Genomic DNA, 24978 nt, shown 5'->3' with positions numbered 1-24978 from the left:
TGCTCTGAGGTCATTCTTTTTCCCAGCTGCCTGTCTAAGTGGGAACCAGATACAACACGTTATCTCTGACTCACTATCATGAGAAATTGAGCCTCGCTGTCTGTGTAAATAAACCACATGGCACATGTACACACACACACACACACACACACACACACACACACACACACACACACACACACGTACACGTACACATGTGTGCATGTTACGAGGCCGTGTGAGTTTTACACCGCGCGCCGGGCTCCCGAGGTTTCCCTGCAAAGCGGAGACTGGGAGGGAAGCGTCTGATGTTTCGTCTCGGAGCTGCGCCGGTCAGGAGAGGAAGGAAGTCACTTTCCACTGTTTTGGTGTGAGCGTGTGAAGGAGTCGTGAACCATCTGCTTCCACAGTAGCTGCGGCGACCTGGACAGGAGATGAGAAGAGGATGGGAACACGCGGTCTGCTCCGTCTACATGCGCTCTCAGACTTATGGAAGAGTTATGGAAGACGGGAGAGGCGGCTTAATCCTGTGTCTGTGGATGGTTTAATGCTCCCAGTCTGACCAGGAGATCTGCCTCAATCACAAACACATAGTGTGCACAGGGAGGATTGCAATTGATGAATCCCCAGGTTTTACTCTCCTTTGAGCAGATGTAGAACCCGGGGATATTTATAGCCATGTAGGGACTGGTGTCTGGTAGCCAGTGTTCCTCCTCTCCCCCATCTATCCTGCTGGATATCCCCTCAGATCCAATAAGTGGGTCCTCATTCTCTGCGAGAGAGGAATTGGTCGCTGGGGCGTGTGAGAGATGGAGACAGAGCGCAGGAGGATGTAGAAATCCATCACGGAGCAGCAGAGGCCCTTCGCAGAATTTATAGGGAAAAATAAATATGAAACGGGAACCAACAATTCCATTTCCTTTTCGAGGCGTGCTTATTATGTCTGCACTTTGTTTGTTTTAAAGTGCTCCAGAGCGAAGTGGCTGCTAATGAAAAGCGCTGCGGGGTAATTAGCAGCTGACATCACTGAGGCTTGGTGGAGTATTAAGCAGCAGTCACATTTAATTAACATTAGAGTGAAATAAATAAAAGAAAAACAGCTCATAAAAATTCCCAAAAAACCTGCAGGTGTCGTTCTAAGAAGGATCAAGACTTTATTCAACTGTAATTGATCCAGTTGTCAGTTGTTGTCTTTGTTATCCGGTAAAAAGACCCCCGTGTTGACAGCGCAGCAGGGAGGATGGTACCAGCCAAAGAAGCTTATGCCTCCAGTTCCTTAATGCTTTTTTTAGTTGGGGGAGGGGGAGGGGGGGGAGTGGCACAGGGGGTGAGTCGGGTAAGTGACACTGAGGAAGTGTGTTGTGTGCGGGCGTATAAACGGCGCTGTCACTGAGCTGGTTGTGTCGGGTGGCAGCGCAGCAGGGGAGCTGGCTGGGGGTCTGAAGCTGAGCCGCGGAGCGTGTCACTCCGCTGGCCCATTAGTCATTCCCGGCCTCCCCTTCTTCAGCGCCTCAAAGGGGCTCGATGTGCACGCACTAGGTGGTCCTGATGCCACCCTGGAAGTCCCAGCTCCAGTCGGCTCCACGCAGACAGACGGTGGACACAAAGAGACGAGGATCCACACGTACGCACAAATCTCCTTTCATCTTGGCTCAGTGGACAATAACGCACCCCCCCCCACACACACACACACACACACACACACACACCACACCCCTGAACAAACAAAAACAAACAGTTTGAGCCGTCCCAGCCAGTCCGCATCCACTTACTGCACTGTCCAGTGTCGCCGATACCACGAATTTCATTTCTATATCTGTTAATGTCGCAAAAAAACATCTGTACTCACGAAACACGAAAAACTAGACTAAAAAAATTTATAATCATTTGATAATTTAACTGGGAAAATCCAAGTCAGACTTGCATTGGGCCATAATGCTTCATTTGTCCTGTTTAATTAAGTCGGTCTGAAGTGATTAAAAACAAATCTGATACCACTGACAAAAAAAATTTGTAAAAGCTTTTTGTAAAATCAAGTAAAAAAAGAGAAAGTCAATGTGAAAATAAAGTTGAAGTGTGAAAAATGTGAAAAGCTCGTTCCATGCACTTTTGAGACGGCCCCTAACTTCAGCTCGTCAGTTTCCCACCTGTGCAACATCAGAAACAACTAATCTGAAACTCCCTGAAACCGAAGCTATCAACGCTAATCTACGTTTTTCCTAAATCCTCTTTTATCATTTTATCGTTACTTTTACGTGTTCTGTTTAAATCTCTTCATATCTGAATAACGCGTTTGCAGATGTTTACACCTGCAGACAGAACATGCTTCATGTATGTGTTGAACAAACCCGGTATGTTCTGCATGTCTTCCGCTCTGAGCAGCATTCATACCGTGATGTCCAACAGCTCATGCATGAAGGACGCAAACATTAAATCAAAGCTCTTCTCAAAACATGGAGTCACCTCTCCAAAACCGCCGTCCACAACAGAGCAGAACAAGATTTTTCAGTTTGCTCTTAAAAGCCCGAGTGAAACCTTTCTGGCTCGAAAACGTCGTGTCTGTCTTGAATTATGAGCTCAACAAAACAAAATCCTTAAAACATGCAGTCTTTACCCAGAGGACACTGGATTGTAGCGGAGCATGGATTTTTTTTGAGATCCCCCAAATACATCTCTTTGTTTTATGGTCTGGTTGTATACACAGAAACCTCTTACCAAAGTCACCGAGGCTCATGTTGCAAGAAAGACTGGAGGCGACAGAGTAAAGACCGGTTTTAGAAAGTATTGTTCTCTCCGTGTGCAATCGTGACACAGTTAAAGGATGGTTTTTGGAAATGCTATGGATCCTGTTATCAACATTAAGCATGGCCTGACACGGACAACACTTCATCACAGAGATGGAGACTTTAGTCCTATTGCACAACACTTCACGAGCGCCTCAGCACATTAACTGCAAATATTATTACAGAGCGGTTTCCAGAAGAAGGAGAAAGGAGAGACCTCGCGAAAAGCAAAGAGCAACTGCAAAGCATGAAGCACTTTGGACAGAGTCTATGCAAATTATTACAGCAGCCCCTCGCTCTCGTGACGAGTCATAATCCTGCAGCTCGTAGGGCCGGCGGAGAAACTCAGAATACACTGGATGTTTATTGGGTTTTTATGGACGTAGGTGTAAACGACATCTACCAACAGGCGTTCCCGCCTCCGCCAGAAAAAAAAAAAAGAAGTCAGGTGTCATTAGGAGCTATCCCACAATATTTAGTTCGGCGTGACAGTTGTGTTTGTTTGCTTACCAGCTCTTTAGAAAGCAAATGAGAATATTGTCATGTGTTTATGGTGCAGTCGGCGGCTTTGTGAAAATCCTTGTTTCCTTTAGGTATTACGGTTTAAATGGAGGTGGAGCCTCTCACATCGTTTGTGCTGTGCCTCAATTATTCAGTGAAGGAATGAGCTGAACCACTTCAACACTGTTTGTATTACTTTGGCATGTTGGGGTGGTGAGTGTACAATGAGAATATTAATAACTCTGAGGAGGGCCTTGTTTTTTTTAACACGTTTCAGCTCCTCTCACCACCACAATAAATTTCCCATAAACCCAAAGTGTAGCTCTGTCAAACCAAGACATTGGAAAAAAAAAATTTAATTCTAACAAAATCTCTTTTTCTGGCACATTTCAGTTCATCCCCGTAAACAGCTCCGCTCAGCGCTCTGATGTCAACCAGGGAATTTTTGAGCAGTTTTCACTGTGACACAACTGCAGGAAAGTTAGTGGCAAGAAAATCTGCTTCAGTCCCAGTTTCCACAGAGTCGGTGTCCAGCTCCGTGCTGCTGGTTCAGGTCAGTTTATCTCCGCCCAGCTGTGCTGATAAAGTGTGAAACTCTCTTCATGTTTTTCTAATAGAACGCGAGTCCGCTTTATATTTGATTGTGCTGATTGAAACTGATTCGTTTATTAGAGAATTTTTGTTTCAGGTTCAAAAAAACTCCCACCGGTCAAAACCATTTAAGTTTCCTTCCCCAGTTCCCCGAGCGGCGCTTAAACATTGATATGTTCTAGATGACTGAGACTCATCGGTCCATCTAGGAGGCACTCTGCTGCTGCTGCTGCTGCTGCTGCTGCTGGGACCTCCGACTTTCCACGCTGCCGTAAACACCACAAATGTTCCCGAATGTTTCCTAACCTGCAACACACCTGGTTCCCATTAACCGCTCCACGTTTCCACGTTTCCACCTACATTCAACTACTACTTCCACATCATTTTTTATTACATACAATTTGTACGTGTGTTCAGCCGTCGGTCCTGTGCAGAACGCTCGCACAGCACATCTGAAAGCTGAGGTTGTTGTGGACCCGAGGGAGAATGACTGTTACCAATGTGTTCACTAATGGGAATCCAAACAAACAAACCCACAACAAGAGGAAGACTCTCACAATCACATTTATTTGTTTTCATTTTTTTCCAGACATGTTTTTTCCTACATGACCAACGTCTGCTTTAAATGTTTAGTTCTGGATGTCGGTGAATTTCAGGGTCTATCGTGCTTCATTCAGCCCTAAAGGCGAACGTCCTCTTTGCCTACCAGAGCGAGGTCAAAGGTCAAAGCCCTCACCCAGCCGGTGAGGACTCGGCGTCTTTCACTTCACTGAATTTTTCGAGAAACTCGGCAAAAGAAAATTTGAATTGATGCACGTTTCAATCCACCGGTGTGATGCGAATATTAGGAGGCGGTTCGTCTGGTGGCGCTAAATCTCCAGTCGGGTGCCATTAAAGCCTCTGCAGAAGAAGAGGGTGAAACAGGATGATGCTATTTAAAAAACATCAGCAGTGATCATGATGGAGATATGGGATTTATATTTGTTTCATGTATTAATTTAATTAACGTAAAAGTCTCGTTATCGCTCCAAATAGATGCGATGTCGAATTTTGCTTTTGTTGCTACATCAACTTTTTCCACCTCGTCGAGTGTAAAAACCTTTTTGTAACATTTCAACATTGTCTTTTATAATTTTTTTGAATTCCTGATGTTTCCACTCAGGTTTTGTTTTTGTTTCTTGCAAATTGAAAATGTGCATAAAAACAAGTGGATGGAAACCCGGCCCGTCTCATCACCACGCCACCGTGCTTTCACCTCTACGGTAACGAGCACGCGTCATAAACACGGTTTATGACTTATTAGCTTAGCAAACGCAGCTTGTTTTTCGTTGCTGTATAATACGATGTGTTTAGGTAATGTAGGAGAACATGAAACTCATCAAAACAGAAGTCAGCGAAACAAAACCAGCCACCAGAAACAGCCGTGTCTTCTGGCTGTTGTTGAGTAAATACATGTGAACAATCAAAATCTTCAAATACGTCTCAGCTTACAAATGAAATGGAAATGACTGCACCCCCCCCCCACCCCCCACCCCCCCGGCATTGGCACAGTGATGAGCCAGAGAATGACTGAGGGGGGGGGGGGCTAAATACCAGAGAGCGAGCGAGACAGTTCAACTTCTATTACAAGAAAATCTATGACATCATGCTTTGCAGAAATTCTTCTCTGCTGTCACATGGGCCGCTGCTGCCGCGGAGCTGAAATGAGACCCAGATGGTGAAACCGGCTCGGCCCGGCCCAACCTGGCAACCCCGGGGAGGCCCGGCGGTCACAGTCAAACCGTCAGCAGAAAACGGTGTAAATGGTCCCAGTCAGCCACATGGGACAAAGACCGGTTTCGCACTCTCAGCCCTGCATCCCTAAATGCATCATGGGAGTTAAACTGTCGCAGCTCGACTGTAGACCAAACAGGAAAGCTGATCTCAGCTGTGGAGTGGTTCTGTAGAACAGACCATGGTAAATGTGGTGTCCTTGTTCTTTAAAGGGTCTGGTTTCCTCCAGCCTGGACCAGTGTCTCTCTCTCTCTCTCTCTCTCTCTCTGTCATGCAAGTGGGTTTGAGGATGAAACAGAGAACACGCTGTTTTCTAAAGGCAGGAACGTGGAAAGACCGAAGAGTCGCTCAAAAACTCAAATACATTTTATATTGATTTAAAAACACTTATATATATATATATACTGTATATATATATATATATATATATAGAGAGAGAGAGAGAGAGAGAGAGAGAGAAGTCTCAGGTAAAAGATTGAAGCAGCTAAAAGTTAAAAGCTACACGTCATGGATAAAGGGTTAAAACAAATGCAATAGGATTAAATAATGTGAAAACTCATTTGAACACATGAGGATTATTGGTGGCGGTGTTGATGGCGTGTGTTCGATATCATCTGACAAAGGCTGGAAACCACCGATCTTAGACTCATCACACGCCACTTAAAAGCAGCTTTCACATTAATTCAAACATACAAACGCCCACTCGTGTTTGTGCTTTTTGAATCTCCTCCACCATTTTTATCATCAAACCTACCGGGTTCTCCGTATTTATATTCTGCGCTCTCCTCTATTTTTAGAGCCGGTGCAGAGAGTACCAGTATGTGCTGCACAGACTGGGAGCGGAGCCAGCAGGCAATTGATACAATCATATCCTAATTCAGCTAACTTGTGGGTGGCAAACATGGTCGGCTGTTCCTCACAACGATTGTCGTGTAGGTTTAATAAAGACCGAACACGAGGAGCGCAGGGAGCTTTCCAGCAGGACAGATGGTACCTGACTTTGTGATCAAAGACGCACGGATCTGCGTCCCACGAGACGGGACGGCTTGATGAAATTACAAGTCTCTCTTTCAAATTTTCTTTCATATCAAATACATCTGAAGCCAGAAGAAAAAGAAAAAGGAAAGGAAAAAGTGTAAGAACAGACATGTGGAGGTGCTGTGCATGAGAGTGTTCTCTGAAAGCACATCACAAGTGCAGGGAAACAGCTCTGATTGAGCCTCCAGCTGACTCCCCGTCATTACAAAACAGAACATCGCATGGCAGGGTGACAGCAAAAACACAGCTCAAATTGAACAAGTGCAAAATTACACGTATGAGTGACTGAGGCTACCATTTTCAACTTGCCTCAAAACCCACTTGGCAAGCGCGAGTTTCCCACAGTTCCCTTCACAGCCCATCAGTCAGGCCGGAGAGGAGCGGGGGGCTTGACTGTCAGGGGTCAGTGCTACGCTGAACATGGAGAGAATATGAAGCAGCTGCCTGGGACAGGAGAGCCTGACGTGTCACCGTGTGTGTGTGTGTGTGTGTGTGTGTGTGTGTGTCTCTCAACCTCCTTCATTCTTTTACATAAATGATTGTGGTTCGTGGTCAAATATTATCATGCATTAATGTATTAAAGCTTTTTTCGTTTGCATGTTTTAGAGACGTATGAATGTGGAGGCAGAAGAGGGGAGCACAGTTTCTAAAGGGGGGGGGGGGCACAGTGTTTCTTGGCAATAATAAACCCCATAATACATTATTAATAGTGACACTGTTTGTTCAGTGTAATCTGTGAATGCTGAATAAATAACCAAGTGCTCTAATATAGAATATTACAAGTTAAAAGCGACAGACACGAGCAGATTATTGGACAATGGATAGAACTAGACACAGACGTGTTAAAGGACCCCCCCCCCCCACACACACACACACACACACACACACACCACCACCACCTCTCTAAATGAGAGCATCACACCCCGACTGAAAGACAACAAACACCTCCGTCGTCCTTTTGCATCTTTTTTGAATTGTTGATTTGCATCTCTTTGCAGTTGTTTAACCAGAAATGTCACATTACACTGAGCCTCTGGTTCAGGGGCCCGGGGCCTGTATCTGGCAGTGCAGTGTGGGGGGGCCACCCCTCTGGCCCCGGCCCTGGTGTTATGGACATATTTGTGCGCCGTGCAGCTCCACTCCATAGGAATGTGAGAGCTGCTGCGGCCAACATAAATGCCTCTTGACAACATGATGGCAACCCTGCATGCGAAGTCATGGGAAACTGACTTTGTCTCGACTTCCCTGATGCCTGCCGCCTGTGAGTGAAACCAACTTCTCTCCCATAACCACACCTCTCCTCCTCACCCTGCCCTCAACGTCCTCGTGTCCTCCGGCGGGGAGGAGAACCCCAGACAGATCATTAGCAGCGACCACTCTGCATCCCCCGCTGCCAAACCATATAGACCCGCCGCTCAATGGAAACAACCCCTCCCCTGGGTCTTCTGCTTTCATGCTAAGGTGTCAGGCCACCCTTATTATTTCCTCTTTGGAAGACATGCTCAGTCTGGCTTTTCTGTGGTTTTATCTGATGACACCGCTCACACAAAAAGGGGGATGGTGAAAGAGGGGTGGGGGGTGGGGTGGGGGGGGCCTCCCACTGACAGCGAGATGGATGCCACAAGTGACAAGCTTTTGTTTTAGTAAAATACACTCACATGCTGGCTTTGCAGAGGCCAAAGGCGGAGGCCAAGGGGAACAACTTGTTCACTTGTTCCGTTTGGTTGAGCAAACCATGGCACTGTTGGAACTTGTTACTTTTCCAGGTTTGCCTCGCTGTAGCTCAGGGGGGCTTGAGCTGTTGATATAAGCCCCCACCCACCCACCCTCACCCCCCCTCCCCCAGCTCTTATCTCCTGAAGCCTTCTATTCAGTCTTCTCTGTTTTTGGCTTTGGGACCTTCGTGTCCTGTTCTTGCCTTGACTCATTGCTATTTCTTTCCTCCTTTCCACTATTTTAGTTCTCACAGTTTGTTCTCTGTTCTTCAGTTTTTTACAATGCGTGTTGAAAATAAGCATCACAGCAAATACACTCGCTCGCTGCTGCTACAATAAAAACTCAGATCTGGCTTCAAATTACCTCGCAGCTTTGTCCTCCTCTCTGAATAGTTGACTGGCTCTAAAGTGGCAGTTTATACTCTACGTGCCAAAAATGTCAATAAAACCGCCCTAATCGCCCATCCAATCTGTAATAGCACCTGCTTATGGAAACACAACACGCCCCTGCAGTCTATCTCTGCAGCTGCAATGTTTCCTTCCCACTAAACCGCTACTACAGTCGGAAACACACAGGTCAAAACGCAATTACGCATTCGGACAGGCGCACTTTGTTTGTTGAAATGACTTCCTGCCTTTTCTTTCCTATTCAGGAATTTCTCCAGGGTGTTGATAAAAATCAAGGGTAAAACAAAATGCGCACACACACACACACACACACACACACACACACACACAAAAACCCCAGAAACAGCTTCTGAAACTGGAGAAACAACACTTCAAATTCCCTGTTTTATCTCGGCGTGAAGGAAATGTGGCACCGTACTTGACTTACACAATGCGTATTACATATATACATATACATATATATCTATGTAGATGTAAGTTTTATTTTAATTGGCCGATTCTGTTTTGATTTTTTTTTTTAGTAAAAATAAATAAATTAACTTTAATATCAATTTCTCTTACAAAACTGATGATTTAGTTGAAAGACCTGGTATTTATTTAGGCCTAAATTCTACTAAATGTATTTACATTTACAGCCCAGTTAATGTAAATACGTGTCATCTCTTCACGTGCTCGTGTCAGCAGTAGTTCAGTTTGTTTTGAACATGTATAAAGTTATAATAATACCAGCAAGAAAATGGATCATTTTTTTTTAATGAATTTTAAATAAAAGATTTAATTTCATTTAATGAAATCGTTTCTTGACTTTAAAAATAAAAATAAAAAATCAGTCCTGTCTCACGGTGGGATTTCAGCTCGAGGCCTTCCTCCCTCTTTGCCTCAACCAGGGTTTATTTAGCCACAATCAAATTAATTAAGTCCTGATTTAAATTCAGATCCCCATCTATGAATCTGCCTATTTCTGTAGACGAAAAACAAATTCAAGAACATTATGTTTTCAGAAGAGAGATGAATCTGTTTTTCATTATTTCATTTCCAGCAACAACAACTACAACAACAAAAAAAAATGCAAATTATAAAATTCACATTAACGAATAAAAAACTGGCCGGTGCGTAATTTCTGTGCGTAAAGGCTGAACACCGCGATAAATAAAAGTGGCTTATTTTTTTAACAGCTTCCGCCTCGTGAGTGGGACCACATGATTTAATGTATGATTATTTTAAACGCTGTTATAATTCCACAGTGAAGAACTTACCGATACACTCGTTGGCTTCTCTGGCCGTGGCGCGCTGCCAGGGTCGGTCGTAGTGGAAAGGTTTGCACCTGTCGCACTCCGGTCCCGCCGTGTTGTGTTTACACTCACAAACCAGATTCCCTTCTCTGTCCTTGACGCACTTCGAAGCGTGTCCGTTGCACTTGCACCGTCCCCCGACCTGCAGGTCCGACACGGCGTAAAAGTAGGAGTCTCGTGCCAGCTCCGAGTCGTCCTCGTTCTCGTCTCCGAAAGTGTGAAGCCGGCTGAAGATCACCTTGATGTCGGTGGCCGTCACCCAGTCCTGCAGCACCGGGGAGTTGTCGAAGTCGTGCGCCGACGGTCTGCCGTCCAGGGTGCTGAAGGCGATGAGTCCACCTGTGAGAGGGTGCATGTCCGTGTGGGAGTCCGTGCAGATGGCCTCCTGCTCGTTCTGCTTGGTGATCGTTGCCTTGTTCTGCCTGTTGTACATTTTCTTGCACTGAGTGGAGTAATACTGAAACGGCACCCATGACTTGCCGTAGTCCATGGACTTGTAGATGGCCATGGACTCGGGTCTCGGTGAGCAGAACTGCAGGCTCACATAGGTGACCTCGAACTTTTTACCCAGCGACAAGGTGAGCGTGACGTTCTGCGGATACTGCACGTAGTTTTCAGACTGCCAGCAGGTGAGGTTGTGAGGGTTGTTGAGGTCTGTCAAATACGCAGGTGGATGGGACTTCTTGGGATCCCCGGCGTCGCACGTGTGACAGTCCCTCGTCCTCTCCTCTCCCTTCTCGGTCACCACGCAGTACCTGGCGGCCGGGTTGCCGCAGGTGCTGGAAACGCGCACGTCCTTCCCAAAAGCGGAGTTGACGAAATCGGGGATGCATCTCCGCGGGTTCCCGTTCTCGTCATAGCACGGGTCCGGAGGAGAAGACTGCGCAGCAAACATGCTCAGCCCGTATCCTGCAAAGACCCCCTCGGTCAGCGCGGAAAGTGTCACCAAGGTGACCCAAACCTCCAAAATCCTTTGCATTGTAATCCGTGCACCGCAGGGACTCTTGCGCTGAAATGTAACGAAGATAAAAATAAAAATAAAAAATAACCAGAATTAATAACACTGGAAGTAATTCTGATAAAGACAAAGTCAAAGCAAGAACAAGACAGTAACACACTTCAATGATGCTCTGGTGTGATATTTGGAAAAACTTGGACGCATTAACGAAAGCGTGTAACGCTAAATGTGTATGAAATATTCTTACGAGGCAAAGAAAACTCCACCCAGGACACTATCTCCAAATAAACTCCTCAGCCTGAAAGTGGAGCACAACTCCTAAGAATTTGGAAGAACAACCTATCCCGTTTACGCACGAAAAAGAACTACAGCTCTAGTGCTTCAGCTTTTTTCCCCCCCGCTTCTTCTTTCAAATTCTCCCTATAATAAAAATAAGATATGGCAGATGCCCAGCTGGCTCTGAGTCCGCCTCTGCCTCTGTCTGTCCACTCAGTCACACCTCTGCCCACCTCTATCTCTTTCTGTCCCATTCCCTCTCTCTGTTGTTACAGAGAAAAAGGGGGTCCGCTCATTCAGAGGAGAGGAGTCGGAGCCTTTTGAGTGTCTCTGCGGAGGGAGGGGGAGCAGCGACATCTTCTGGTACAACAGCTGAACTACACGTTCACAAAAACAAAGTGACACTGCTTTGGTCCAAGCAGGAAGAAACAAGCTGCAGTTCACTGTTGTAACTCGAAGAAACAAAAAGACAAACATTCACATTAAACCTAAAGCAACAGGATGTGTGTTGGTTATGTTATCAGTCACCAGATGGGTCAGACTACCAGAAACTATCAAGCCACATCTTCACGATCAGCTGATGTGTTCAAAGGAAATCATCTGCAGTCTTGCAGTTATCAGTAAGCCTCTAGGAAATGGCACATAACACATGACATCTACCCCCCGCCGCTCCTAATGTGTGAATAGTTACTTTCTCTTCGCTGCAGTTTGCAGGCTGCACGTTTCTGCAGCATTTTAAGTTGAAGTAAATATAAACATCTCATAAACATTTGTATGTAACATTTCCTGACCGGCAAAATGTGCTCTTGTATGTATCCTTTGAAATATTGCATTTACTTACTTCTCATTTTAACATTTTACAGACTAATTAAAGGTAAAAGCCTGAGTGAATGAGTGGAGAATCATAAAGCAGGTGCCACTGCATGGTGCAGTGAACATCCACTCATGCTGTGTAGTTTGTATGAAAATGCTGAAGAGGCCCAGCTGATTCTGGTTTTGTTCCAGGAAGACAAGAGGAAAAGATCTGAGGGGCTTTGAAGGAGGGTTCACTGTTGCGGCACAGATGGCAGGAGCTTCAGACACACCTGGTTCCAGCAGGAGCAGCGACTGAAGTGAAACCTGCACTGAGGAGTGTGTGTGTGTGTGTGTGTGTGTGTGTGTGTGTGTTAAGGGATGATGATGATGATGAGGATGAGGGGTCTCTTCCAGGATGACAATGTCCCTGTTGCGACTTCAGGAATCAAGCTAAAGGTCGCTGAGGGGCGGGGGTCGTGTCTGCTCTGTCAGTCCAAAAACCTTTACCTTTATTAACAAAAAGATCAACTCCCCCTCTGCTCCTCCCACACACAGGTGAACAGGAGCTTAAATCAGCCACTGATGTCCACGTGATCGCACAGATGAAATGACACCAATAAATGATATCACAAACACTTCATTCAGTTCACGGCCCCGTCCCCAGCTGCTGTTAAACGGCCGATAACACGTGACGTTTTTCTGCAGCATCCACAAGTGGAAGTTAATTTAAGGTTCACTGCAATCAGATAAATACAGAGAGATACCTGCATTAAAGAGAAAAAAAAGATTCCCAGTGTGCAACAGTGTTTGAGATCAATGCACATGTGCAAAGAACAGGGAACAGAGGAGATCAGGCGTCTGCGACATATTGTCTGTCTGTGCAGTGGAGGTGCAAGTGGCAGATAGGAGTAAGGGGGGAGGGGCATTGGGGGAATGTAGTCCCGGTGTTTAGGGGGAAGGGGGCGGGGCGCTGAAGGAGTGAGTACCCAGGTGAGGGAACAGGGTCAGTGCTGCTCCTGGATGAACTCAGTTCTGTCAGAAAATACATTTTTACTTTATGTTCATGTAGAGCGTCAAATAAAAGGTCAGTGTTTCTGTCTTTCGCTGCACAGACATGTGATATATGACATATATGTGACCTGTTAGGCGACAGTTTATACAAGTTTATAACATACATGAAATGCTCATAGTGAGAAATTAAAAATATCTATGTGATGAATATTTACATAGAACAAATCCCTGCAATATTTTTTCAATGTAAAAGTTTTGAATTAACATCATATATTTTATTTATTTATGCAAATTTATGAAAAACATGCGTGTTAAAAGTCTATATGTTTATATATGTTTTCTTATTCATCTGTCATTAATTTTAAACATGTTTAACTTCACGTTCTTGGATATTGGTCTCAGACTTCTGGACTCTGCTGTTTATAATACAGCCTGTGCTGACAGGCTGTGGGATGGATCTATATTCACGTAACATCTGTCGACAATATAAGATATATGTGCATTTGCGTACGGGGTGAGAAGATGACGAAACAAAATGATTTAAACAAGTCATTGATGTCCTAAACAAGTTGTTGTGTCAAAGGAGGTCTGTCCTATAGAAGACTCCTCCTCTACTGATCACCAGCACAATGTCATGTAAACTGCCTCAGCATAAGGACTCATTCAGTTCCTGTTTTGCGGCACACACTCTCTTGACTGTGCAGTCAGAGGGTGTATATCAGTCGAGCACCAGCACCGGAGGATGTGGTCTCTGTATTGTTTCCCTCCACTGGTGTGTCTCAGCTGTGTTCGACCCCGGGATGATCTAGGACACTGATAACTCCACTTACAGGTAAGAGTAGCATCTCTCTCTCTCTCTCTCTCTCTCTCTCTCTCTGTGTGTCTCTCCCTCTGCTCAGCACATCTGTATTTCTGTCATCTTTTTAAGCTTCAACACATTTACAGCATGCTCCATGTATCTGCATGTGTGTGCGATTGAAAACACCCCTATTTTATCATTTCATGTATCCTCTCCTCCCCTGATAGGAAGAAGCTTCTGTTACACAAGTTTCATCAGATCTAACTGCACAGTGTTATTCAAGCTCTGCAGATTTCCTGTTCCCCTTCTTTTAAAAGCTGCTTGAAGCCGATGTCATGTGTGCAATCAGGAGTACACGGCATAAAAACCTGTGTGTGGTGAAGTGTTCATCTGTTTTTTTGTTTTTTTTGTTTGCTTTAATGAAAGTGAAGCTAATGAGTTTGACCACAGTGTCTCTATTGGCTAACAGGCGGCTGCACATCACCAACACCTCTTCCCCTCTGGTGTCTTTCCTTCACTTTAACACGCAGGATTTAAAACAGCATCCACATTTAAATAATTCTAACGTGTAAAGAAGCCCCAGTATGTTTTGGTTTTTCTCACATTGTGGCAGGAACAGTCAAGTTGTTCATGGCAGGGGCTGCACAATATAGCCTGAGTGCATACAATGGAGAAACACCTGCTTCCTCAGTAGACAATTGATGGGCTGAAGCGGGATATGCCAGGTACTGCCAAGAACAGAGCTGCTGCAAATATCATACATATCCTACATATCCTTGTCTTCATGGTTTTAATAATGCACGTAGGCATTTTGGTGTTAAACTAACACAATAACCTAAATATCATTATTTACCAGTTGCTTAAATATCACTACTCATCACTACATCCTTGTGATTTGTGAGATTTGCCAGAGGAGTCCTTTAAAATTCATTGAAAATATGATAATATATAAAATATATTATATATATATATATACACATAATAACATACTGAGTCAAGTGTAGAGAGAGCATTAAAAAAAAATCTAGATTAATTGATAAATTGAAATAATTCTCTAAGAGTCTTGATGGTTGGAATAGAAAGCTAACGGGTACATGGTTGAGACAGTTTGCTAACAGCTTCAAGAAGTGAGTGAAATTGTGAAATGGCTCATAGTATTGGACGCAGTAGCGGGGGTGTGTTGATGAAGGTTGCTCGAGTTCATCTGATAAGGCTGTGGCCCCGTTACAGCGATGTGCACACGCTCCTTATTGCGTGTATGTGACTAGTTAAGATGCAGTTTCTCTGCAGGTCTTTTTCTGAAGACATCGGGTGAAGAGTTTTTAAAGAGTAGCCGGTTACATCACATGTTTCCCGGACGGCCGTTTCCTGTTTTGATGGGCACAGGTGACCACAGTTTTCCACTTGTGTCGCTATAAACATTATTCACACTGATCACAGCGATACTTCGGGCAGCATCTGGGTGTAATTACAGCTTCCGTATACACGTCGACATCCTGGAGACCGAACATGATGAAGACTCGCAGGGGGGGGGGGGATTTTCTTATTTTTATTAATTATCAATCACAGAAATCAAGCTTGCATTTTAAATCCTGATGTGTGTGTTTCCGAAGATGACTTGTGTACTGATATGTTTGTGTGGTTACTGTGGTTTCAGTCGTGTGTCACCAGATGGGTGCGCGGCCCGGCCACAGGTGTCATGTGATCTGTAGTATTCAGATTCCAGCGTTGTGCTTCATCTGCTTTAGTTGCTTTAACACAGCCGGAAAAGTTTCTTTAAACGACTTAAAGTTGTTAAAATAACAAAGACAACAACTGAGGGTTAAATAGGAAGTTTTTATTTGTTTTTTTGTTGTTTTTTTTTGTAATATTTCCATCCCATGGGTGAGTCATATGAAATCTGGTGTCAGCCTGTCAGATGATTTTAAGAATGAAAAAGTAGAAGTTGTGGTGACTGTTTTTGACCAACTCACCTCCGGACCAGTCACACAGTCTGTGACTCACTGGTTCTGGTAGGAAGTGGCGGGCAGTCCTCTCTCCGTCCTGACGTCTTCTTTTCTCTGGACATTTGTGCGCGAGAGTCTTTTTTTTCTCTCTCTTTTATTTCTGGGACAGGAACAACAATGGTTATAAAGCGTTGGCAACAGCAGTAACAGGAAGTTTGGACTACTGAAGAGACATAATGAATTGGTTCCCCGGAGCACAATAACAGGCTGTAATTCTTGTTTTGTTTTGTTATTATTTTTGGGGACTTCCTGTTGGTTTATCTTCTGTATTTGTCCGTGGATGTTGTGATGCCTCTGCAGAAGATGGAGCACAGCTCGTGCACGGAGGATCGTATCCAGCATGTCCTCGAGCGTTGCCTCTGCGACCTGGGGCTCAACACTCCTGACAAAGAGCTCTGGAACGGTGAGGCCCATTCTCCCATACCTGCTTTTCAATGGTGGCATTATTTTAAAAAATAAAACACAGCTGAGCTTAATGATGAGATGAGATGAGATGAGATGTTAAAACCGATGCTGGGGTAAAATGTTGTAATACTGTGAGAACAAACATCTCTAAACCGGAGATGTCCTGTTGAGCTTCATTGAAATAACATTGATGTTAATTAAATTATATTTGTAACCAGATTAAAAATCAAAACGCACTTTAAAGGGGAACATATTGTCCACTGTATGGAGTCTAATGGGAAGTGAAAGTGGTAACACACAGAACAAGGAGTGACAGACGGCGTGTGGGAGTATGAAGTCACTTTGTGCAATTTTACTTTTGAAACACTTACTCAGTGTCACCTTCATTCGTAGCTTTGATGACAAGGAAAAGTAACGTAATCACCCTGAGGTCTTTCAACACCTTTTCTGAACATCAGATGTGTATATTTGTAATTTCATGTTTTCTGCCAGACATCAGAATGAAACCCCAAAAAGGAGAAATAAGCGTTAGTTCAACTGGTTGTGTTTCTGTGTGTCTGTGTGTGTGTGTGTGTGTGTGACTAGCTGGCCTGTGCATTAACCGCTGGTGTTTGGAGGAACTTGTGAAGAGAGATCCCCACAACTTCCTCATCCTTCTACAGAAAATACTGAGGAAAACAAAAGAGGTCAAGAGCTGTAAAAAAAAAAAAGCATCTTTTTCTGAACTGGTTGGTGTAACGTTATGAATGACCGTGAGTTTCAGTTCAGGATTTCTTTTTCTTTCTTTTACAGGTGCTAGAGCAGTGTCGGTATGAACTGGTGGTGCCCCTCTCTCTCCTCTTCTCTTCAACCCTGCTAAAAGTGAGTGACTGTAATTTACTACAAGTAGCCTAAGTATGTTTTGGGTATTCACTGCACCATAAAATCTTTTTTATTCTATTCAGTTTTTAGCCACAATCCATTGTTTCCTCTCTGCTTCTGTCAGGCTCCTCACGTGGCTCCAGACAGTGGCGTCCTGCAGGAGGCCTACCTGTTGTTCCATAGTTTCCTGTCCTGGCCTGAGCCCTGCTGCTCTGCCAGTAAACGCCTGCTACATATCATCCAGCAGGAGCTCAGAGCACCAGGTTAGCGCTTAAGTTTCTTATGAACTGGAGCGGGAAAAAATAAGACCAAATGCAAATCTCACTGCTTTCCTTCAAGCACGGAAAGAAAGTGAGGAGTCAAATTGCTGCTTTATAGTGTGAGTTCCCAACCAGGGGAGCACTGGGACCCCAGGGGGTCCTTCTGCAGCTGCCAGATGGCGAGTGATGAGATTATAGCTCTGCTTATTAAAAAGAAAAAGATTTAGTAATGATGATATTGATTGATACAGAACACCTGGGGTGAAAACTAGTTAGCAAGCTAGCAGAGAAGTCCACCAGCCATCAATAATGGATGAATGGCAAAAAAAATAACAACAACAAAGTCGATTTCATGTATATAACAGAAGTTATCTTACATAATATTATTTACAGCTGTTTGGCCACACGGTTAGCAGTTAGTTGCTTAATGCACTGGTCAAATGGTGACTTAGCTAAGATAGATAGATAAGTGATTGAAACAGCTGATAAAAAACATGAAGCTAACAGAGTAACAGGCCGAAACATGCAACTTTAACACCAGCAGATGAATAGTATGAAAAATATAACTGTATTAAAGTCTACTGTTTGTATATTGATCGTGTTAAATATCATACAGGTCAAAATCAGTCCAGATGAACACGTCTGGATCATGATAGATCCTCCTGAGCTCCCCTGACAAAGCGTCATGTATCACTGTGACCACAGGGGGCGGTGTTCGTCTGCTGCATGTGAACTCAACTCTGTTGTTTTTTTTGGGAGGCAGGTATTTCATTTCAAAGACTGGTGAGGACGGAGCAGGGGTCCTCCCCCGAGGTTCACAGCTCTAAAACCGTGTAAGTCATTTCAGCCTTTATAAACAGTCATTAAAAGAACTTAAACTTCTTTATGGCACTTCAAAAACACAACTACATTCTTATGAAATTTAATTTTGTGAGATGTGTCTTTTTTTAATGTCTTTTTTCCGCATGTGCGCGTCTTTATTAGGACGGTGCTGTTGGTGAACCCAGATGAGGACGTCCCTCCAGAGGTGCAGTCTGTCTCCGAGAAGCTGAGTAGCACCCAGCCCTGCAACAGAGATGTCACCGTCACCCTCATCCGGCACGGCTTTCAGGCTGCTCTGGGCACCAAACACGACCTGCAGGCACTAAACACTACCCTGCAGGTGACCGACCAACACTGTGTCTGTTTTTGGGGATTTTTTTTGTTTGCTTGGTTTTTTTGGATGCACCCTGAAACAAGCTTCTTGTTCCCCCAGACGAAGCGGCCCGAGGAGCTGGAGCAGCTCCTGGAGGAAGTGACTGAGAGCATGGAGATCGCAGCCTCCTCAGCAGATCTCTGCGCGGCGAGACGGGGTCTAACGAACAGCTTGGAGAGGCTTAGAGAAAGCTTTGGTGTTCCTGTTCCTGCCGATGGCTGTCCAGACACGGGTGAGACAGGAAGTGCAAACAAACAATGTCATGGATAATAAATAAATGCCACATCCAGACTGTTGCAAAGAGTAAGAGTCCTGTTGGGGAAGAGGTTGTTTTCTGAACCTGTCACCTTCCTCTCATTAGGGGCTGTGGAAACTTTCATGCTGCCTCTCCCCAAATGTCACACATGTTCTTGGGAGAACGACAACTTTGGTAATTAGCTCCGTTCAAACTCTCCATACCTGCGTCGTATTCTAGAGATCTTTGACCTTAAAAAGTTATTTTCTTCCTTACGTTCATGCAGATATTCTGAACAACGTCCTCACAAGTGAGTCGGACGTGGATTCAACTGAAGACTGTTTCCTGAAATCAGAAATCGAAGAGGATTATAACAACGACACCAGCGTGGATGAGGAAGACGAGCTGGAGGGAAACAAAGGGGACGACGACTTTCAAAACCACCGCATCTCCACAGCATCTTCTTCCTCCAGGGACTCCGGCTACTCCCTCTCCTCCAGCTGGTCTGTGCCGTCCGCCTCATCGGGTGTGGAAAGTGACTTCAGTGGACTTGAGGACACGGTGCATGAGGACACGGAGGAGGGACAAGACAGCCAACCAAAACCCAGAAAGAAACCCAAGAAGAAGTCCAGATCCATGTTAGGCGTGGACCGCCTCTCCATGCTTTTCAAGAATCCCCGCAGCCCGAGCGTCTGCCGCCGCGTCCAGAGCATGGGCTACCGTAGTGATTTCACCAAAGACCTTCAAAGGACCGGGTCGATGCTCAAACACGCCAGGTCCAGACAGGTCCACCCTCTGCAGGCGTCCACTGCCGCCTTAGACCCCCTCTCCCCCCAGAAGCACATGTGTGTCCGCAGGAGGCCGATCCTGAGCTGCGACGAGGGCGATGTGGCAGAGGCGCCTACCCTGGTCAAGGTGGTGGTGTTTGGAGGCGACAAAGAGGCCGGCAGGTTAGCCAGGGCGTACAGCGACCTGCAGCAGAAAGAGAGGAAATGTCCCCGACTCACCAAGACGTGCAAGCTGCAGTTTTATTTTGTACCCACCAAGAGACGAACAACAGGAAGCCCAGGACACACACCAACTGAGGGGCAGACAGGAAGTTCAAGCAGAGCCGCAGCGTCCGTGGTGAGAACATGCGTCAGTGTCACGTCCCTGAGTCACCCTCTAAATGTACAGTATATGTCCTTATGCAAGAAGAGCTAGTGCAAACTGCTTTGTAAAGGCTGCCTGAAGGATGTATGAGTTGTAGCTAATTACATTTACAAATGTTTTACAGATCAGATATAAACCATTGATTGAAAGTATTGTCATTAATAAAGGGTAATCCACGAGGCTCACAGGTTTACCACTGTCTTATGAGCAAACAGAAAACTTTAGTGGGTCATTTGCAATTATAAATATTAGTAAGTTAATGGGTTATTACAGAAATCCATCAAGTCTTTAACTGTTTCTTTTAATATGTTGGTAATAAATGGATTTTGGTCCAAATTCTCTGCAGCACAGAAATGATTTTGTTGTACAAGGATAAAAAAAAAAAAAGCCATCAAATGAAATGTTATTAACAGGTTTTTATTGCTTCACTCTGACAGGAGTCTAATGAGCTGGTGGTGGAGGACAGTAACACACACATCGCCCAGATGTTGGGGATGATGGATCCCTGGTACGAGCGGAACGTCCTCAGTCTGCTCAGTTTGTCCTCCGACGTCCTTTGTCAGGTACGTTCTTCACCGGCTCTCTCTCGCTCTGCATTTGAGCCAGACAGGGAGGTGCGAATAAGAAGAGACTACCAAGTTGCATTATGGGAAATGAAGTTTCTAGTGTGTTTATCCAACTTTCACTGGATGAAACACATAATTATTGTTGATGTAACTCTGAATCTCTCACTTTTTGTTTTTCCACTGTCAAAAAAGCCACTTTAAATCCACTTTGAATCACTGCTGTTAGAAAGTAAAATGTGACACTGTTTTTCATTTATATTAATGTGTAAGTTCGTGTGTGTGTGTGTGTGTTCTCTATGAGCCAGACTGCCTGTAAGGAGGGGGGTGTCTCAGAGGGCGGTGGCAGCGTGGAGCGTCTCCCCCTGCTGGCCGACATGGTGCTTTATTACTGCAGACATGCAGACCAGCCCGTCCTGGTGCAGCTCTACCAGGCTGAGGTCAGAGGAGGATCTCCCACACACACACACACACACACACACACACACACACACACACACACACACACATATACAATGAAAGGACACGATGCTCACAGAGTGTCTGGCTTCTTCCTCTGCTCAGCTGACCCTGGCAGGAGGGGAGAGGAGACGGGAAGTGTTCATTCGCTCTCTGGAGCTCGGGCACTCCGCTGGAACCAGAGCTGTTAAAGCCATGGGTGAGTCACACTTTGACAGACACACCCGGACACACACACACACACACACACACACACACATAATCTAACGTGTACAGTATTGTGTTTATAGGTGCAGCCAGCAAAAGGTTTGGAATCAATGAGGAACGAGAGGCTGTCCCTTTAACACTAAGTGTTGCCTACAACAAGGTATTGTCTCCGCCCACAGGTTTCCTGCAGCTCAAACAATAAGACGTGTATTATTATAGTTAACAGCTGGAATTTTGTTTTGTTTTGTTTTTTAATCTGGACTCACTTTCAGGTGGCTGTTAGTGGGAGGAGCCAGTGGATCGAGGCGGAGATCGACTGCACATCAATTAATCTTTACAAAGCCTGCAGGAAGCCGGAGCATCTGTGTGACGGTGATTGCCACAGTCCAGTTCTCTCTCTCTCTCTCTCTCTCTCTCTCTCTCTCTCTCTCTCTCTCTCTCTCTCTCTCTCTTTCTCTTTCTCTTTTCCTTTTGTTTGCATCCTGTTTCTAACCGAATCAAATCCTGTGTGTCCAGATTCAAGAATAGAAAGTCTGCAGCTGACAATCACAGAGGTCCTGAAGAGGCAGTGCTCCAAGTCTAAAAAGTGCCACAACCAGGTGAATGGTGGTTTTATGCATGATAACAAAAAATACAGTCTCATGCACACCCTCTCCTTACACCTCTCCTCCCTCCACACACACACCCCCTCCCCCCTCTGGCAGCACATCTCGATCTCAGAGGCGAAGGTGGACAAGGTGCAGGTGAACGGTGGAGACGACGGGACGACTTTTGCCGTGTGTCTGGATCAGGATGAGAAGAAGTTCATCCAGAGTGTGACCAGGTACAACACAAGCAAACGTCACTGACAATCATATCGTCACAAACCACCAGCGCAGCGATGTGAAAACACTCCATTACAAGTATTAATCCTTCATTCAAACGCCTAGTTAGAGGAATACCGCAACGCTTTGGGAAAAATACTAATTCGCTGCCTGGTGGAGCGTTAGATGAGAAGTGTTAACCTTCTTAGTGAGCTTTAAAAGTGCTGGTAAGGCAGCAGGAAGGAAGGAACTGCTGACAACTCACAGTGAGATGTGTGATATCGTCTGCATGCATTTATAGACACGCATGCAGTGACGCTGTGTCTTGTGCTTCTGCAGGTGTGAGGTGTCTCTGTGCTGTAAACCAGGAAGCAGCTCAGACTGGAGGTCCTACAAGCCTTTACCAGGCCAAGTCCAGCCTCTGCACCCGTCCTACTGCTCTCTGCTCTGCCTTCCCATCACCTCGTTCTCTGCCTCGTATTCCTGACACACTTACACGCGTCATATGTTACTTAACACATGGATGTTTAAACCGAAGCAGCACGGGATGCAGAACAAAGATACTGAGTAACACCTGAAAATGAAAGGGCTGCGCGGTACTAACGAGGGTGACACTTATTCACCCACCTGCCGTATTTTACTGGTTTGTCCCGTAGCCAACATCAAGCTGTGTCACACTGTTTCCAGCTTTCTCCTCTACTGTCCGTCTTACTGTGCATTAACTGATGTTGTTGTTCTTGCGTGGAGGATTTTCTCAGGGTCAGATCACTTGTCAAATATGTCAATTATCCGCTGTCAGCAGCATAAAACTGATTACTTGATTACTATTGTGTACGTTGTATTGATCCATGACTCTTTGTTAAAGAAATGTGTAATAAAATGAGCTATTTATTTTAAAGTGATAGCAGTTCAAATACATTTTTATATGTTTTTAAAATTGCTTTTTATTGTTTTCTTTTTTTTTGTCACATGGTTGAAATAAAATCATTTTTCATTCAGCTCTGTTTATTCTTTGTTCTCACTCTTTTGACAGTAATTGCCTCTCATGAACTTCCTCATAGAAGTTCGTTACACCTTGTTTCACTCCAACAACAAACACTATACCTGCCGTCATCATTATATCACTCACAGGTGGCAGCAGTGGAGCATCTCCAAAGGGAAACTCTTGTCATGTTTCTTTTCACACTGTAAAGAAAACAGATCTACAATGGTGAGTTCAAAGTAACTTTATTCTGTATAGTGCATTTATAGTTAGTTAAATTTTCCAGACCTTTGTGGAAATGATTCATGGTAGTTTACTTTCACACCTCATGGCAGACAGGATTGCGTAATTTTTTTCTTGCATAGTGATGTATATAAGATAAAGCCTTTATTATCTGTGTTAAACTCGTGCAGATGGCGTTGGCTGATCATTCACAGGAAGTCTGATCCATTCCAGATGTGCCAGCTGTCGGTTGCAGAAAAGACTTTTTATTCATTTCAGTGCTGAAATGAACAAAGGAACGAGTGGAATCGGCAGAAAGATATTATCTTAAGATATCAGAGAAGATGGTTGATCTCACAGGTAGGTGCTTTTACTTCCTGATCGGCTGCCGGGAATGACTGTAGCACACAAACCGGTTCTGCTGGTTGAAGCTCGGACTACAAGAATGTAAAGCTGACAATGACACTGATCTTCATCCACAGATGATGCGGTTCTCTCGGCTGTGGAGTCCAGCCTGCACAAAGAAGTCAAGGCTCTTCTCAAAGGGATGAGCAGCCGAGGTGCGTCCAGGAAAGTAGCTACACCTGAGGCAACATCAGGCACAAATAAGTTTTACTTTAAGCAATAATATCGTTAAAAATGTTTTAAAAAGCCAAAATAATGCAGAAAAGAAAGATTGATATCACTCTCATGTCTTTACAGTAAATATAAGGCTAGCCAGTTAGCTTAGCTTAGCATGCAGACTGGAAATGGGGGGAACAGCTAACTTGGCCTGGTAGTTTGTATAACACCAGATATAACATGTTTATTAATGACATTTACCCATTATCTTCAGACTGAGCCAGGCTAGCGGTTTCCGTCTTTATGCTAAGCTAAGCTAACGAGCAGCTAGTAGCAGTAGCTTCAAATTACAGACATGAGAGTGGTGTCAATAAAATTTTACAGAATAAATTATAAAGAAAGATCATTTGATTCAGCACAATGTAAAACTAATTATCTTTTACGTTTCCTTTCTTTTGTGGCGTTTATAGTGACGTGGATCTCTCTACATTATCAAGATCATTTCATTTCATTAATTAAAATGATAAAATTGTTTTTTTTTTATTTGTAGAATAAAACTAATTTATTAACACTGGACTACATGGCCCTAAGATTAATAGCTAAACTTGCCTCAGCTAACCCACAGTGTAATGTGCATAGTCAAATACAAAGCAATCAACTGTGTCTCTGCTCTGCAGGATTTTTAAGGTGGAATCTGGAGAAGAAGTTGGAGGCCGATCCGTCCTGCAGCGTTTCACTGGTCACAGAGCTGGAGAGAAGAAGCTAAAGAGGGTTAGCAAGATTTGTCCCTCAACTCTGATCTCAGATTTCAAAATAAAAGTCTTCAAACTGCTGTGTAGATTTGCAAAAGCTTGTTTGCTTCTCTCTTTGCAGATGAGGATGTTTTTTTGTTTTTTTTATTCTTTATATTTGCAAGAGCTAATTAAAGCTGATTTTAAAGTAGCTTTTTGTGTATGGATTGATATAGATCCACAAAACAAGATCCTACATGCAAATCATCCCAATACTGCACACTCTCTACTATACAGTTATTCAGGTAAGACACACCTGTTCAGAAACTCTGTAACAGCAGCGAGTCATTTTACAGTTGTGAAGAGTGTAAAGATTAATGAGCTGAATATGTATTATTGGTATTATTTCCTGTCTTA

The 24978-nt window shown here is 44.4% G+C and overlaps 2 protein-coding genes across 7 annotated transcripts in view; one reads left to right on the top strand and one right to left on the bottom strand.

Moving 5' to 3' along the window:
* Positions 1–11430, bottom strand: part of LOC111238058 (netrin-1-like) — a 45811-nt gene extending 34381 nt beyond the window's left edge. The window contains exons 1-2 of the mRNA XM_022767451.1: positions 11286–11430; positions 10045–11089 (exon numbers count right to left, since the gene is read on the bottom strand). Of these exons, the coding sequence (XP_022623172.1) occupies positions 10045–11059 (1015 nt within the window). The 5' untranslated portion in view covers positions 11060–11089; positions 11286–11430. The remainder of the gene's footprint in view (positions 1–10044; positions 11090–11285) is intronic.
* A 2389-nt stretch (positions 11431–13819) lies between these two features.
* Positions 13820–23022, top strand: LOC111238053 (phosphoinositide 3-kinase regulatory subunit 5-like). Of its 6 annotated transcripts, none has more exons than XM_022767440.1 (18): positions 13820–13952; positions 16226–16328; positions 16916–17016; positions 17123–17191; positions 17316–17454; positions 18215–18284; positions 18436–18613; positions 18707–18878; positions 19008–19076; positions 19168–20018; positions 20471–20596; positions 20905–21036; positions 21161–21254; positions 21346–21422; positions 21535–21634; positions 21779–21861; positions 21967–22085; positions 22405–23022. In XM_022767440.1, exons 2-18 carry the CDS (start codon positions 16229–16231, stop codon positions 22550–22552), a joined length of 2628 nt encoding a protein of 875 aa, XP_022623161.1. In that variant the 5' UTR covers positions 13820–13952; positions 16226–16228; the 3' UTR covers positions 22553–23022. The 6 variants fall into 6 exon arrangements, with proteins under 6 accessions (XP_022623161.1, XP_022623163.1, XP_022623162.1 ...); XM_022767441.1 differs by lacking the exon at positions 13820–13952 and adding an exon at positions 14562–14644; XM_022767442.1 differs by lacking the exon at positions 16916–17016.
* The last annotated feature ends 1956 nt before the right edge of the window (positions 23023–24978 follow it).

This window comes from Seriola dumerili, unplaced genomic scaffold (assembly GCF_002260705.1).
Source record: "Seriola dumerili isolate Sdu_G_001 unplaced genomic scaffold, Sdu_1.0 BDQW01001191.1, whole genome shotgun sequence".
Taxonomy (NCBI): domain Eukaryota; kingdom Metazoa; phylum Chordata; class Actinopteri; order Carangiformes; family Carangidae; genus Seriola; species Seriola dumerili.
This window is presented reverse-complemented; position numbering and strand designations above follow the sequence as displayed.

What these genes read in the sequence shown, in the direction of transcription:
- LOC111238053 (XM_022767438.1), top strand. Translation starts at nt 16,214, where the DNA reads ATGCCTCTGCAGAAGATGGAGCACAGCTCGTGCACGGAGGATCGTATC. An exon ending in TCTCTTCAACCCTGCTAAAA is followed by an intron (nt 17,192 to 17,315) that starts GTGAGTGACTGT and finishes TGCTTCTGTCAG; the next exon opens with GCTCCTCACGTGGCTCCAGA. An exon ending in CGTCCGTGGTGAGAACATGC is followed by an intron (nt 20,019 to 20,470) that starts GTCAGTGTCACG and finishes TCACTCTGACAG; the next exon opens with GAGTCTAATGAGCTGGTGGT.